At 43.8% G+C, this 16,899-nt stretch overlaps 2 protein-coding genes across 2 annotated transcripts in view; both read left to right on the top strand.

Moving 5' to 3' along the window:
• Positions 1-16,899, top strand: part of LOC149429931 (uncharacterized) — a 71,026-nt gene that overhangs the window by 7,697 nt on the left and 46,430 nt on the right. Inside the window, exon 5 of the mRNA XM_089666366.1 lies at positions 9,301-10,066. Within this exon, the coding sequence (XP_089522492.1) occupies positions 9,301-10,066 (766 nt within the window). The remainder of the gene's footprint in view (positions 1-9,300; positions 10,067-16,899) is intronic.
• On the top strand, positions 3,412-8,078 carry LOC149429932 (uncharacterized). The gene is made up of 4 exons (XM_089666350.1): positions 3,412-3,549; positions 7,050-7,226; positions 7,438-7,638; positions 7,768-8,078. Exons 1-4 carry the CDS (start codon positions 3,412-3,414, stop codon positions 7,918-7,920), a joined length of 669 nt encoding a protein of 222 aa, XP_089522476.1. The 3' UTR covers positions 7,921-8,078.

Here is a 16,899-nt window from a genome sequence, read left to right as displayed (position 1 = left end):
ATGAATTCAAAAACAAATATATAGCAATCTTTCATCTGAAATGTATACTTTATGGCTCTGATCCAAGCTGTTGATTGAAAGAAAAAGATCACCCCATCGACAAGTGAGAAGAGGGGAGCATGAGTCTGAGCGATTCCAGTGTCAGCCAATGCATGTGAGGGGATGAATGCTGCTCAACCACCCCAAGGAGTCCAATGTAAGAAATGTTAAGGAATGGCTTCAGCCACCGTTCTGGCCACGCCCTCTGATGCGTTTCACCCCATCCACCGGGGCTTGGTTACAGAGGTCCTCTTCCATCTGAATTATCGAACAAATTCAAAAAATGAATTGATTTCCCCATGGGCCTGAACTATTATCACATCATGTGATGTCATCCGATTGAAATGAATGCATTTGTTAATTTCATTTTAACTTTTTTTCAGATTAGTTGCCATTCATTACTACATCCATTTGCAGATTCGGATACATACAAATCAAAATTTTTTTGTCCAGAAAACTAATCGAAACAAAGCGCACGTCTCGTAATAAATGCAGATTCGGATACATATGAATCTTATTTTCTTGTCTAGAAAATGAATTGAAAAAAGCGTACGTCTCATAATAAATGAAGGACTTCCTACTGGACAAGCAGCAGGATGTTCAGGTTGGTGAATTCGCCAAATCGCTCCAAAAGCCAAATATGCCTTGGAAAAAATGCAGACCTTGTTCCTGGAGAGCAAAGGCCAGATTCCTGTGGATTTCTTTTCACTGAAGTCCCATGTTACTGGACATCCAAGAACCAACAAAAATGATTTTTCAGTATAGTATAGAATCAGTCTACTAATGAAGAATCACTCATATGGCGAGCCCACCTAAGATCCAACTGTGCCCCATAGACAAAATACACTGTTGTTTATGTTATGCTTCAAAAAAAAATCTTTGTTTTACATTGCTGCTTATTGCACAGTGGAACACCAATCATCGTACGGGACCTCTGTGCAAGGTCCCGATCATGTGATCACTGATTGACCAATCAGTGATCTTATGCAGAGTAGTAAGCAAGATGTCACTTCTGACATCATTGCTTACTACTTGTGAAATCTGGGAATGATCACAGAGGTCACATGGTACAAGGCTATTCACAACAGCCTTGTTCCATGTGACAAGCTGTGACCAATCACAGCTCACACAGTAGTTCTCAATGGCTGCAAGAATGCAGCCAGAGAGAAGGAGAAATTATTGCTTTTACAGCCTCTATGGGTGTAAAAGCAATCAGTGTGAAAAAAAAAAAATCTTCATCACCCCCCACAAGTAGTACAGTGCCACTATAGTGACACTGTACTGCTAGCGTGACAATATGTAAAAAAAAAAAATATGTAAAAAAAAAAAGTTTAAAAATTATAATTTTTGGTTCTAAACTAATTTGGGTTATTTTTTTTTACTAAAAAGATAACGGAATACATTTTGGCCAAGATTTGATGAAATATTTATTTGCAAAATTGTATAAGAAAAACACTTTTTAAAAATTTTTGGACTTTTTCATTTACATAGCAAAAAAATAAAAATCCCAGTGGTGAATAAATACCACCAAAATAAAGCTTTATCTGTCTCAAAAAATGCAAAAAAATTCATATGGGTACAGTGTTGCATGACCGCGCAATTGTCATTCAAAGTGTGATAGCACGGGACAGGAATGGGGTAAAAGTGTCTGGACTGGAAGTGGTTAAGGGGGAAAAAAGAAGAAAATAAACATTCTAACTGCAAAAATCATATATTACTGAAATGGTATCACACTCACCTTGGCCATAGATCAACAGGGATGTGTTGGCAACCTAAAAGCTTACCATTGCAAATTTGTTGGGGATACCGAATGTTGGTATTATTGTGTTACACTATTTGATTTATTATAATTTCTCTGTGACCGTTACTTGTTTATCATTGCTCTGTGTCTTTAAGCTGTCTCCTTCTGTCTAAGCTGAGCTCTCTCTCTCATTGTACTTGTGTATACTCCTCCCCCCCTGCCTCTCTCTCTAATCATTCCACTGTATCCTGTCTTCCTGAATGCATCTTCCATGAGGCTTACAACATTAACATTTTTCTACCTATGAATATTCGCCATTAAACAGAACAGTGGAATGGGTTTCCTCATCTGACTTCCTCAACATGTGAGTTTATTCATGGAGTTAAACTATCTGACCCGATGCAAGAGATAGATTCAACACCACGTGGTATAGCTGTATACATGGCGGGAGATAAGGTTTATCGTCCTGTAGTCGAGTCAGAATTGGTATCCTGTGAAACAGGCATGACCAGAAATGCGTGGACTTGCACAGAGAACACCAGGCACAATAATAATGTAAAATAATATAATTTATTAAGAATAAATTATTAAAAAAAATATAAACTCACCTCCAAAGTATCAGAACTGCATAAATCACACCAGAGAATATAATAAGTGAGTGAATGAACGACTGCCCAAACAAAATATATACAGATAGCAGGATATGAAAAGTGTAGTTGGTGTCAGGGCCAGGGTCATACACAGGAGATCAGGCAGAAGGAGCAGGGAGAATGCCAGGACAGGGTAAACAGGAGAAGGAACAAGCAGGCAGGTAAGGGATAAGGATGCATGAACACAGGTCAGAGGCACATGGCAAAACACCAAGTCAAAGAGAAGAAGCACATGCAAGGTTTGAATACACTTCCTGCAACACACATCAGATGAAGCCTAATTACCATGAGCTTTTGGCTCCTGTGAGACACCTGCTGGTGGACACCGGCACTTCAGCCTACAGATCTGGGAGCCACAGTGCCACCAGCAGGTGGACCCCTTCCTGACAGAATCCTCTCAAATCACCTCCATAACTCTCAGGACTTTGGAGGTATGGTAAGAGTATGAGTGCTTTCCCATTGCCAATGCCTGGTCTTGATTGTTGAGTGAAAGAGCTGGACATGGAGCTTGACAGATGAGTGGGCTAGCTGAGCCTAGGTTTTACAAAAGAGTGTGATAGTTGAGTATGGGTTTGACAGCTGACTGTTTGCGAAGGCCAAGTGGGCTAGTTGGGCCTGATCTTGAAAGATAATTCAGCTAGTTGGGCCTAGTCTTGAAAGCTAAGTGGGCTAGTTGGGCCTGGTCTTGAAAGATAATTCAGCTAGTTGGGCCTAGTCTTGAAAGCTAAGTGGGCTAGTTGGGCCTGGTCTTGAAAACTGAGTGGTCTATCTGGATCTGAGCAAAAAAGCTCAGGTGGGCTAGCTCAGCCTGGGATTTACAACATGGCGGAATAACCGAAATTGGGCTCGGCAGCTCACTAGAACAGCTTGAGTCTAAGCTTGACAGCTGAAAAAGTTAGCTGAGCCTGGGCTTGGTTTGAAATCCACACTCTCCATCCTGTTCTTTCTGTTAGGATGGATCAGATTGGTCAAATTGGCCACATGACGGTGCTGACTAATCAGAATCTTTCTGCCCCATCCTGGAAGCCCTGCAGAAACAAGGGGAAGAAGAACAGGGATTTCAAATCACAGAACTGCTACGCTGACTGTGTGGGCAACAACATCTCATCATCCACAGAGGCAAGTACAGTGGGACCTGGGGGAGGGTGTACCATGTTAGTTCCCCTTTTCATTTTTTTTTCTTTTAAATGTGAGCTGACACTTTAGCTGTAATTGAAGATGTTTTTATTAAGTTGCCCAGCAAAATATCATCCAACCATAGGCTGGTATATTGTTGATGAGATAAAATGTCCCTGCATTAGTGTCAGTGAAATAAAATAAGTCCCAATGTTGGTATCAGTTGGAAAAAAATAAGGCCCATCATTGGTGTCAGCGAGAACAAAGTGTAACCCCCAGCCCAGCATTGGTGGTCAGTGGTGGTACTTACCTGATCCCACCCCCCCGCTGCCTCTCTGCTGATGTCGGAGTTCTATTTTCCCTGTCAGAGAGGAGATCACGGCTCCCAACAGTCTGGTATCATTGCAGTGCCTGGTGATGGAACCCGGAGAGTGTTCCAGCCGTCATCACCTCACTGCCGCTCTGCATTAGGGTTGCCACCTCATCCCTTTAAACCTGAACACATATTATATACACGGGTTCTGAGGATAATTTAATGCAAATAAGGCTCTAATTGAGTTTAATTACCACCTTAATTGGCAACAGAACCCGTGGAACTAATGTGTTCCATTTTAAAGGGATGTGGAGGCAACCCTACTCTGCATAGCGTCCTGGAACTTATTTATTTTTATTTTATTTATTTCAGGTACTTATATAGCGCCGTCAATTTATGCAGCACTTTACATATATATTGTACATCAGTCCCTAACCCTCAAGGGGTGTACAATCTAAGGTCCCTAACTCACATTCATACATACACATACTAGGGACAATTTAGACCAGATCCGATTCACCGACCAAGACTTGCAAGACATGAACACAATGGGGCAGAAGCCAAAATCTCAGGACTGTCCTGCAGCTTCTGAGACACTTGGCAACAATGACAACGCTGTGTTCAAACTATGATGTGTCTCGGGGCTGCAGTATCTCTGAACTCCAAAATGTGGTGATCTCACTTCTACCCAGACAGGAAGTCTCTATGACAGACAGGAAGTGATGTCAGGTGCAGTCAGGAAGTGATGTCAACTACAGACAGGAAATTCCGGGTGAGGTGGGAGGAAGTAGAGAGGAGACGTTGGTTGAAGTGGCAGCAGAGGAGGTAATAAGATGTTATTTCCTATTTACACCCAGTAACCCCCCCCCCCCCGTCATGTCCGTCCTCTTCCCCCATAGTCACGTCCGTCCTCTTCCCCCATAGTCACGTCCGTCCTCTTCCCCCATAGTCACGTCCGTCCTCTTCCCCCATAGTCACGTCCGTCCTCTTCCCCCATAGTCACGTCCGTCCTCTTCCCCCATAGTCACGTCCGTCCTCTTCCCCCATAGTCACGTCCGTCCTCTTCCCCCATAGTCACGTCCGTCCTCTTCCCCCATAGTCACGTCCGTCCTCTTCCCCCATAGTCACGTCCGTCCTCTCCCTCCATAGTCACGTCCGTCCTCTCCCTCCATAGTCACGTCCGTCCTCTTCCTATAGTGTGGGAACCCAGATTAACCCCTTCAGGGGCACAACATTCCCCCACTTCCGGGGCCGGAACATTCTCCTCATTGTGGAGATGGGTCACCTTCTCACCTTAGCAGTCTCTAGTAATGGATTATATGACTTATCAGTGGTGGGGGATGGGGGGTTATTTCGGGGGGATTAGAATATATATGTCTCTATTTTAAAGATTCAAACAGGAAGAAAGAGGGAAAATGTCATTTGTAGGAAATGTCCTGAAAACGTATTTCTCCGGAATGATCCCAGTCTCAGATATTCATCCTGAAATGTGATCAGTAAAGTCTCCGGAGAACACGGAGATCACAGGGATAGGATGTGTCCTGGCAAAGCCCAAAGACAACGTTCATCTTTCAGTGTAGGAGAGGTGGGACGCACCCGGGAGAAATGATTCTGTGTACAGAAACCTCACAGAGCGCCCCCCACAGCTCCTCCCCCCAATGTCCTCCAACCAGAGTCAGAAAATCATATGACATCACATTGATCTCACAGCTTGTAAGAGGGTCTTAGTGGTTGGATAAATTTGGTGCCCAAGCACAAGGCCTTACCCCCACTCCAGCTCTGCTAGAACACATTCCCACCTGACGTGGCTGACTCCTCTGCCATCTTGTGCCGTGCTCCTTGACGTAGGCCTCCTCATGACATTTGCAGCCATAGACCTTTATATCCCAAAGAAGAAATGTACACACAGTAAACAGATTCAATGCACTTTACTGGTGTTTGGGAAATGGCAAGACCGTCACATCACAAGGACATACAGTACATTCTGGAATTGCTTGACATACATAGTAAAGCACATAAAGTGGACACTCCGCAGTAGTCATAGGTGAAAGCATGTGTAGCACCTCACAGTCATCTCCTTGCAATCATAAGTACTCACAGGACTGTATTCTCTATAGACACCTCCTAGCTGGGTACACCTCTCCCGGGAAACCCTTCAGGGAAGAAGCCTAATACAGGGATCTCCAGTCTGGTCTGAAAGGCCTTTTGCAATATGCCATAGACCTCACCTCCTTAAGGGACAGAATGACTACAACCAGCTCCTCCTGCATACAGGTTCAATCCACGCAGACTTGTGCTCTGTCCAGGGTCTGTGTGTGTTACGTGCTCACAGGTGTGGGGTGTTTACCTCCCATGCCCCAAGTCTGACTGTGTCCCTTCCCCACCTTGTTTATTTGTGGGTGCTGACTCACCCCTGATAACACTTGTGGGAGGGCTCTACCTAAAAGGGGCCTAACACCTAGTGTCACTGTCTGCTCCTCCACCTGAACAAGGAGGTGAGGAGGATTCTGGGAATATCATTTGTTTTTACTACTTCTGTTCAGATGTAGAGTTTTCCTCCTGTGAAGTTTGGAGATCATATGACATCACATTGCCTCCACCTCCCTCCCTGATAGAAGAGAGAAAGAAGAAGATTCTAGAAGTCACCAGAGAGATCACTGAGCTGCTGACAGGAGAGGTGAGCGGTGCCGGGAATTCTGGGACATTCTCCAGTAACAGACAAGGGATGTGTCTGGATGGTGACTGTATCATTGTGTGTGTCAGGTTCCTATAAGGTGTCAGGGTGTCACTGTCTATTTCTCCATGGAGGAGTGGGAGTATTTAGAAGGACACAAGGATCTCTACAAGGACGTCATGATGGACAATCAGCCGCCCCTCACATCACCGGGTAAGAGGAGACTTTATTGTAAAGGAGAGAGCAGTACGGAGGATCCACCTAGATCCCCCATCATCTGATAAACACATAGAAACAATGGATTCAGTCAGTGTGTGTGTTTCCTACAGATGGATCCAGTCATGGGAACCCACCAGAGAGATGTCCCCGTCCTCTGTATTCCCGGGATTCCACACAGGAAGGTCACACCATCCCTCACCATCATCAGGTAGATAAGGAACAATCACTGATAGTATCATTAGGATCTGTACATTATCTGCATTGTTACCATTGATGTCATTTTTATTATATATTCAGAGTGGAAACTTGAGAGATTCTAACTTTGAGGTTAAAGAAGAGATAAAAGAGGATGAGGTGATGGAGTCTCTAAAAGGACACACAAATCAGTACCAGGACACCATGGTGGAGTCATTCAGCTACAGGAACCCACCAGAGAGATGTCCCCATCCTCTGTATTCCCGGGATTCCACACAGGTAGGTCACACCATCCCTCACCATCATCAGGTAGATGGATCCAGTCATGGGAACCCACCAGAGAGATGTCCCCGTCCTCTGTATTCCCGGGATTCCACACAGGAAGGTCACACCATCCCTCACCATCATCAGGTAGATGATGACAATTATTGGTAGTTGTGATTTATACACAGCATGTTTGTTACAATGAATGTTTTATTATATCTTTCAGAGTGGAATCCTCGGGGATGATAATGTTAAAGAAGAATTTAAAGAGGAGGATGAGGAGTATGGGGCGATGAAGAAATTTTCAGACGGTCACAAGGATATGATGGAGCCACCTAATACCAGGAACCAACCAGAGAGATGTCCCCGTCCTCTGTATTCCCGGGATTCCACACGGGAAGGTCACACCATCCCTCACCATTACAAGGTTGGTGCGACAGAGCATCTACTGTAGTACATGGACTTGTAGAGTCAATGTGTGGATTTTTTTATGTGATATCACAAAATTAAAGCTCATATTTTACAGATGATATTTTCTCTCATTTCCTTGATTTAGAGTGGAGATCCAATCGATATAGAATTTGAGGTGAAAGCAGAAGAAGAAGAGGCGTATGTGAGGGATGATCAGCAGTCTATGGAGGAGGATGGAATAACGGGGACATTTATAGAGGAGGACACTCCTACAGAGATCAGCACAGGTGGGTCATGAACACTAAATCCATTCCTCCACCCATACTGCTCACTGATTGGTCCAGAGTAGGGCGGGGACTGGGTGATATCAGCCTGTAATCCCCTGGTCACTTTCCTGAGCTGTGTTCCCCGTCCTGTATTCCTGGATTTCTCTCGGATAATCTTCCTTCTCTGTGCTGCAGATACAATTTATGTATCTAGACTGGATTTATGGAGGTTCTGGGGTTCAGCTGGCAGCAAAATAATCTTCTTCATAGGCATTATTTGACCTTGCACCTGGGACCTGTGTCTTGGGGTGATCTGTCCCATACCCGGGTCTACCAAGATCTCTAAGAGCAAATCTCCCAGGGTTCCTTGCTCCGTTGTCTGCTGGCTGTGCCGGGTGGAGGGATATGTCTGTATAGTCTCAGACCCAAGTCACTGAGTGCAGTCTCAGGAGATGGGAGGCAGCGGTGTGGGACCTCTGCAACTTGTCTACAGGAAACATTTAGCTTCCACTGAATACCAATAATTTGAGTCTTGATCTTTACACTGTATAATTTATATTGTACATTACATAGGCCTGACTGCAGCTCTGTGTATAATATACAGTATATCTACTTTTATCACACTTATGTTCTCCCAGCTGGACATTTTATATCAGATGATGTGATTGGAGCACAGACTTTTACATGGTGATAATAATGTGATAACATCCTCCAACTTTGGACCCTTAAACAGAAAGTGATAATGAGGGAGGAGTCAATACCCCAATGATGGTGGTCTTCAGGATCAGTCCAGTCTTCATCTTGGTTGTTCTCCCCCCATCCTCACTCTCTGACCTCTGGTGGGGCTCAGCTCGCTGTTCTTCATGACTAAATCATGGACTAAATAAGGAAGTGTAGTACTTCTTGTGTTGGGAAGATGGCGATGAGTGATAGAGGGGGGGGGCCCTCATCCTATAATCCCCTCATCACTGTCCCTCTTATAATAGACAGTTCTGGTTGTTTCCTCACTCTCTGACTAAGGTCCATGAATAAAGAAATGACCTGGTAGGAGATCAGAGGAGCCATTTCCTAGTTCCCTTGAGGGTGGAATTGTAAGCTCCTCAGAGACCAAGCTGCCTGATGTGGGCGGAGTCCTGGTTTGGGGGAACCAATCAGCTCCTGTCTAGTAATCCTCTTTGTCTTTGTATTTTAGTCCATGGCCAGGAGATGAGGAAAACCTCCGAGGATTGTCTCACTTTGTCTCCAGCCTGGAAAGTAGAAGATGAGGACATCACACAGTATAGTCCAGGAGAAAACCCGGCTCCCTCCAATGTCCATCCGGCACCACCCACTGTAGATGGACCATCGGATTTCTCGTATCCTGAGGAACCTCAGACTGTGCGGGACCGGGCCGACCTTCCAACAGAGAAGAGCTTCTTCTGTGCTGAGTGTGGGAAAGGATTTTCACAGAAGTCCAATCTTTATAGACATCAGAGATTGCACACAGGGAAGAAGTTGTTTTCCTGTCCAGAGTGCGGGAAAAATTTTGCAGATAAATCAAAGCTTGTCACACATGAAAGGTCTCACACGGGGGAGAAGCCATATTCTTGTCCTGAGTGCGGGAAATGCTTTTCACAGAAGCCCCATCTTTATAAGCACCAGAGGTCTCATATGGGGGAAAAGCCATATTCGTGTCCTGAGTGTGGAAAATGTTTTACAGTGAAGGCCAATCTTTCCATACATCAGAGATTGCACACAGGTGAGCGGCCGTTTTCCTGTCCTGAATGCGGGAAATGTTGTTTACAAAAATCAGATCTTGTCAGACATCAAAGGTGTCACACGGGTGAGAAGCCAAATTCCTGCCCTGAGTGTGGGAAATGTTTTTCAGCCAAGTTCAGTCTTTACAGACATCAGAGATTACACACGGGGGAAAAACCACATTCTTGTACTGAGTGCAGAAAATCTTTTGTTCAAAAATCAGATCTTGTCACACATCAGAGATCTCATACAGGGGAAAAGCCGTATTCTTGTCCTGAGTGCGGGAAATGTTTTTCAGATAAGTTCTGTCTTTCCAGACATCAGATGTCTCATACGGGGGAGAAGCCATATTCTTGTCCTGATTGCAGGAAATGTTTTTCACAGAAGTCCACTCTTTACAAACATCAGCGATCTCACGGGTGTAAAGCCGCTTTCCTGTCATGAGTGAGGGAAATGTTCCTCACTGAAGTCCTGTCTTCCTGTACATCAGGTGTCCCACACAACCCTGGAGGTGTATTAGTGCCTTGAGTGCAGGAAATGTCTTCTAGATGAATGTTGCTGGACATCCCAGCTCTCATGTGGGGAAGAAGCACACCCTGATATACACCTCAGATATACTCCATGGCTGATCTTCATCATGGAAGAAACAGTTCATAAGGAGATCAGAGGTCACCAAAGACATGGATGAAGTGTGGGACCAGGTCGACAATTGATAGCAGGAGAAAAATAAAAATGGAGTCCTGACGTCTCATTGGCGGAGTACATTTTGTGGTGGAAGCTTTCACAAACACTTAGAGGTCTGTTAAGAAAATTAGTTAAATTAATTTAACACGCCTTTGCCCAGCCATAACAAAATGTCAGTCGTCTTTTATTTCATACTCTGGTTTCCTATGACCATTAGTTCCATCTGTGGTCATAATGCAGTACTGCATTCTTACCGATTGAGGTATTCCACTTAAAAGTAGAAGCTCAGCTTACTTGCTTCCTCCCCCCTTCACTGCCATATCTGCCACCTTTTGAGAGGGGAGCGGATACCTGTTTTTGGCAGGTACCTGCTCCCACTTCCGGCTCAGTTCGCTGCAGCAAAGTGAGCCAGAAGTTTGGCCCTCTCCTTCCTCCTAGGTCCCAGAAGACTGCCAGACCCGTGAATGCACAGCACATCTCATACATGCGCAGTGGGCACCCGTCTGTGAAGGCGCAAGCTTTCACATCTAGGTGACCACAGTTGTGATGCAGGTGCCGGGGAGAGAAGAGGCAGAGAAGGGATGGCACGAGTGAGCACATCGCTGGACCCTGGGACAAGGGAGTGTGTGTTTATTAACCTCCCTGGCGGTATTCCCGAGTGTAGCTCGGGGTAAAATGTTAGTACCAAGAGCAGTAACCCCGAGCTACACTCGGGCTTACCATGCGGCGTTGCTCAGGGAGTCCCTGCAGCAATTACCTTGTCCTTCGCTCCCGCGATGTGTCCCCTGCAGCGTCCCCGGCCGATGCTGGCATCCGGCTTCCATGTTCCGGTCCCTGTGACGTCGGGACGTACGGGCGCCGGAACTGGCGGCAAATTTGAAATTTTTTAAAAAAATGATTATTACATAGTAAAACATTGCTGTTTCAATGCATTTCACATACATTTTGTCCCGAGTGCTTTGTCCGGCGCCCTGCCTGCATTTTTACTGTTCTTTCTGCCTGGAAACCTAGAAAAGTTCATGGCGTCCAAAAAGCGTCCCTTTTACGTCAAAAGCGGTTTTAGACCGGCTAGAGAACAGCGATAGTAAATCAGAACCACTTGCAGAATTGAGTGATAATGATTCGTGGGGAAAATTCGTCAGACACTGAAACCGATTTTGCGACTTTGCTCAGCGATGTGCGACTTTGCCTCTGTATTTAAAATTTCAGTGTTTTTGATTATATTATTAAATTTATTATATTATTTATTAAATAATTTATGATTTCATGGTTCAAATTTTATCCTACCCAGGATGTTTACTAGACTCTTGTTCATACAGATTTCAGTGAGTTATTCCTAAAAATTACAGGCCTACAATAAAAAAAAACAACAAAAAAAAAAAACATATTTCCATGCAAAAAAAAAAAAAAAAAAAAAAAAAAAAAAAAAAAAAAAAATCAGAAAGAATCATACCGCCGAGGAGGTTAAAAAGTCAGCAGCTACACTTTTAATAAAACACGAAACTGACTGGAACTCCACTTTAAAGCCATTACTTTATGCCAAGTAGTGGGTTACCAGGTATAGATCCATTTCACTATATCGAGCTCAACTTCAAACTGCTACAAATTAGTGATCTTACTGTCTAGCAAATTGTTACGTTTTATATTAACTCAGTGTAACGGAACCGGACCCCGACTGCACCAGGATATTTCCATTAGACTTTCGCTTCCCTGTCCGAACACGGACACCACCACTGACCATACATGACGAGACAACACCAGTCTTGTAATAAATCGGGAAATAGACTACTTTATTTTAATACAGATACAAGATGCATACATTCAAGGGAACAACCCCCCTCTCTGCATAATGATGCAGGGTGGGGCAAACCAAATCTAGCAAACAGAGACATCAGCAGACACCCCCCACCAACCCAATACACAAACACCTACATCCCATAATAGTTTGCTCCCAAGCAAGACACAATAGAACAATGAGATACAACCACATGGCATTAAACAATGAACCACCCCCCACTTAAACATGTCTACACAATATCAGGACATCACCCTGCACCCCTAACAGGCACAGGGTGACCTACACATAATAGGGATCTGGGGAGCTGAGACAGGGGTCTCCCTACCCCCCCCCAAAGTGAGCTGTGCTCCATGGGTCCCCCACCCAAAGTGACTCCTGTCACACTCAGTGACAATCATAAAGGCTGGGTCACAACAAGGACCTCACTACCTATAGTAGGGACTGGACCTTGGGCTAGCAACCTTTACTACTGCATGTAGACTTTAATAGGGCTGTACTGATGTGCACCTTTGTAAAGGCTGGGTCACAACACTAGCCGGCTGAAGAACTAAGGCAAAAGGACTGTCTTTGTAGATAAGCTGCTCTGCAAGGACTTCACCGACTACCAAAGGGGTACCATTGCAGTATACCTGGGTCATATCTTAGTCTTAGTTAGAGTGCACTTGATCAGCATAGTTCACTGGTTGCAGGAAATTTATTACTGCAGTTAATTTTATCCATTAAAGGCTTTACTTTATGCCGAGTAGTGGGTTACCATGTATCAATCCATTTCGCTATATCAAGTTAAACATCAAATTGCTACAAGCTAGTGATCATACTGTCTAGCAAATTGTGGCTAAGTTCTATATTTACTTAGTGACCATCGTAAAGATTGGGTCACAACACTAGCCGGCTGAAGAACTAGGGCAAAGGGCTGTCGTTGTAGACAAGCTGCTCTGTAAGGACTTCACCGACTACCTATAGGAAGGAGTACCATTGTAGTAGACCCGGGTCATAGCCTAGTCTTAGCTAGAGTGCACTTTATCAGCATAGTACACTGGTTGAAGGAAATTTATTACCACACTGTTCATTACTGCAGTTAATTTTATCCATTAACACCTTCCCATCCAGCCTATAGCAGATTAATAGCCGGGCGGGACACTCACCATTGGGACTGTGCGTCATATGATGTTCTGTCAAAGCGAGCCACTCACGCGGCTGCAGGATCACGCAGCGGTGCGATCCACAGGACACAGGCAATGACATACCACTACACCAGCCTGTTACCAGTGTCATACGACCAATCACATGTCAATTGTGTACGATGAATGGCTTCTTGTCATGCCATCCACTGTATACAATTATGTTAGCTGCGACTGGTCAAGGCTGTCACATGATACAGACAGGGCCAATCACAACCCATCTATATCATGTGATGAGCTTTGCCCAATCACAGAAGACTGAATTCATCAGTTTCATTCAGCAACAATGATTGCAAATATCAATTAAATACATTGCTAATATATCAAACAATGTTAAAAAAAAAAATCCTCATCACTTGCCAAGAGTAGTTCAATGTTACTATGGTAACATTGTATTGCTTTGGTCACAGTGTGCTGAAAAAAAAAAATAAAATAGAAACATTTTAAAAATACAAATTCAATTATTATTTTCAAAGAAATGTAGCAGAATACATTTTGACCTAAATTTATGAAGAAATGTTATTTGCAAAATTTTAACAGAAACGACAAAAAGTGCGTCTTTTTTCAAAAGCGTTTGTTTTATTTAGCAAAAAAATAAAAAATAAGACTCCAGTGGTGATTAAATACCACCAAAAGAAAGCTATTTGTGTGAAAACAAATTATAAAAATTTCATATGGGTACAGTGTTGCATGACCGCGCAATTGTCAAAGTGCAACAGCTAAGAAAGCTGAAAATTGACCTGGGCAGGAAGGGAGTATAAGTGCCCGGTAGGCAAGGGGTTAAAGCCATTACTTTATGCCGAGTAGTGGGTTGCCAGGTATAGATCCATTTCACTATATCGAGTTCAACATCAAATTGCTACAAGCTAGTGATCTTGCTATCCAGCAAATTGTGGTTAAGTTCTAGATTTACTCAGTGACCATCGTAAAAGGCTGGGTCACAACAAGGACCTCGCCCACTACCTATAGTGGTGACTGGACCTTTGACTAGCAGACTTTAATGGGGCTGTACTGATGTGCACCATTGTAAAGGTTGGGTCACAACACTAGCCGGCTGAAGAACTAGGGCAAAGGACTGTTTTTAGACAAGCTGCTCTGCAAGGACTTCACCGACTACCAAGGGGTACCATTGCATATTTACTCAGTGATGCATATTTTTTTGTGACGGACTCCTGACACCCCGATTGGGTATCTCCACCAAGAAGTTGATTTCCAAGCTTTGGAACACAAGACAAGTGACTATAGTTTTAGCTACCCCAAAGAACTAGACCACACCAGTTTTTGGAGTACACAAGAACTGCTTTATTAAAGAAGCACACTGAATTTATACAGAAAACCCATCAGATAAGAACTAATCACATTATCAGCCCATGCCCACCCCAGACAGTCCAGGACTCTCTGGGAAACACAAAACCCAGAGTTCTCCTGCAGCCCCAAGTCCATGACCCTGTCATTTAACTTGTAACAATATACCAAGTTCTATTTTCACTCATCTAGTTTGGTGTCTGCTTTCTGATACTGGATAATAGTTTTGTCTGTACTCTCAATAGTATTGCCGTTTGTATTTGCTTAACCTGGTGTGTCAGAGGGGCTGAGGTGGTTAACCAAGTAGAGGCAAAAACAGCAGGGAACCCAAAATACCACACGGCTCCTGCTGGGGTAGCGCTAAAATAGCCAATAGATGGAACGGACGATCACTGTTATATAAAGTACATCCTGAATTTATCACAGCTGGGCAAATATTTGTCACACTTGTCCAACAAATGTCGACCCCTTAGTTTACTATGTCAGGCATGGTTTCATACAAATAATTGGGATTTTACTCATGTATTTATGAGTACAGTAGACAATAAAGGACACTAGTTATTAAACCAAACAATAATAACAGACCAACAATTCATTTAAAACCAAAAATGCCAAATTTGGCAATTAGATGACACCAAGTATAATAGGAATTAGTGCCATTGTGGCACTTCTCCCCCCCCATTTTAAAATCACTGGAAAACATTTGACCAGCACAGCAAATATCCTGACAACATTCATTTTTTTACCCACGTTCGAACAGAAGGAATGGACATGCACTTTCAGTGGGTGAATTGCTATGCAAATTTTTTTATGAATAGACCCCGAAATGTCTACAGGGGCTAAAGGAATAGACCTCCTAGCGATGCTATTACCAGGCTGCAGCTAGGGGGAGCTCTAATGTTTAGATCAGTGGTTCTCAACCTGTGGGTCGCGACACAGGGGCCCCCTAAGACCATCAGAAAACACATATTTCTGATGTGTAAAGAGCAGCTACTCTGTTGAAAGCAGCTACTCTGTTGAAAGCAGCTACTCTGTTGAAAGCAGCTACTCTGTTGAAAGCAGCTACTCTGTTGAAAGCAGCTACTCTGTTGAAAGCAGCTACTCTGTTGAAAGCAGCTACTCTGTTGAAAGCAGCTACTCTGTTGAAAGCAGCTACTCTGTTGAAAGCAGCTACTCTGTTGAAAGCAGCTACTCTGTTGAAAGCAGCTACTCTGTTGAAAGCAGCAGTATTGGAGGTAAAAAACGACACTCATGAATTATAATTAGTGGGTAAAAGATTTTATGGTTGGGGGTCACCAGAACATGAAGAACTGTATTAAAGGGTCACGGCATTAGGAAGGTTGAGAACCGCTGGTTTAGATTGTGACCACAAGAGAGTGATTCCATCTAGCTCACATTAACCCTTTCACTGCCAGCTGTTTTTGCACACAGTATTACTACAGGTACTTCTATAGCGCCATCAATTTACGCAGCACTTTACACATATACAGTACATATATTTATTAAAGCTCCAAGGATCAGGGCCCTCCTTTCCCTTTTGTATTGACGCTGTATTGTCTTATATTTTAAAGCGCTGAGCAAACTGTTGGTGCTGTAGAAATCCTGTATAATATATATTGTACATTCCCATCAGTCCCTAACCCTCAAGGGGCGTACAATCTAAGGTCCCTAACTCACATTCATACATACACATACTAGGGACAATTTAGACAGGAGCCAATTAACCTACCAGCATGTCTTTGGAGTGTGGGAGAAAACCGGAGTACCCGGAGGAAACCCACACAGGCACAGAGAAAACATGCAAACTCCAGGTAGGTGGTGCCGTGGTTGAGATTCAAACCAACAACCCGAGTTCTGCCAGGCAGAAGGGCTAACCATTTAGCCACCGTGCTGCCCAATATATACTGGAATTTTAAAACTACTAATGGCAGTGATCAGTGACTTATAGTGGGATTGTGATAGTGCGGGGGCCAATCTGATGCTGGGTGGGAACTGACTTACACTGAAATTTAGCCACTATGGTGACCACACATGTTAAAATGCATATCTTGAGCCCGAAGATTAGCCAAAACCCTCCATACAAATATATTCACTGGCCACTTTATTAGGTCCACCATCCTAGTACCGGGTTGGACCCCCCCCATTCTTCGTGGGATAGATTCAACAAGGTGTTGAAAACATTCCTCAGAGATTTTGCTCCATATGGACATGATAGCATCATGCAGTTACTGCAGATTTGTCAGCTGCACTTCCATGAACCAATGATACAAGGCAGGATGGATCCATGCTTTCATGTTTACACCAAA

The sequence above is a fragment of the Staurois parvus genome, unplaced genomic scaffold, assembly GCF_062004578.1.
Source record: "Staurois parvus isolate SC_StPar_1 unplaced genomic scaffold, SC_StPar_1.0 ptg002686l, whole genome shotgun sequence".
Classification (NCBI taxonomy): Eukaryota; Metazoa; Chordata; class Amphibia; order Anura; family Ranidae; genus Staurois; species Staurois parvus.
The sequence above is the reverse complement of the archived record's forward strand: the minus strand, read 5'-3'. Positions and strand labels throughout refer to the sequence as shown.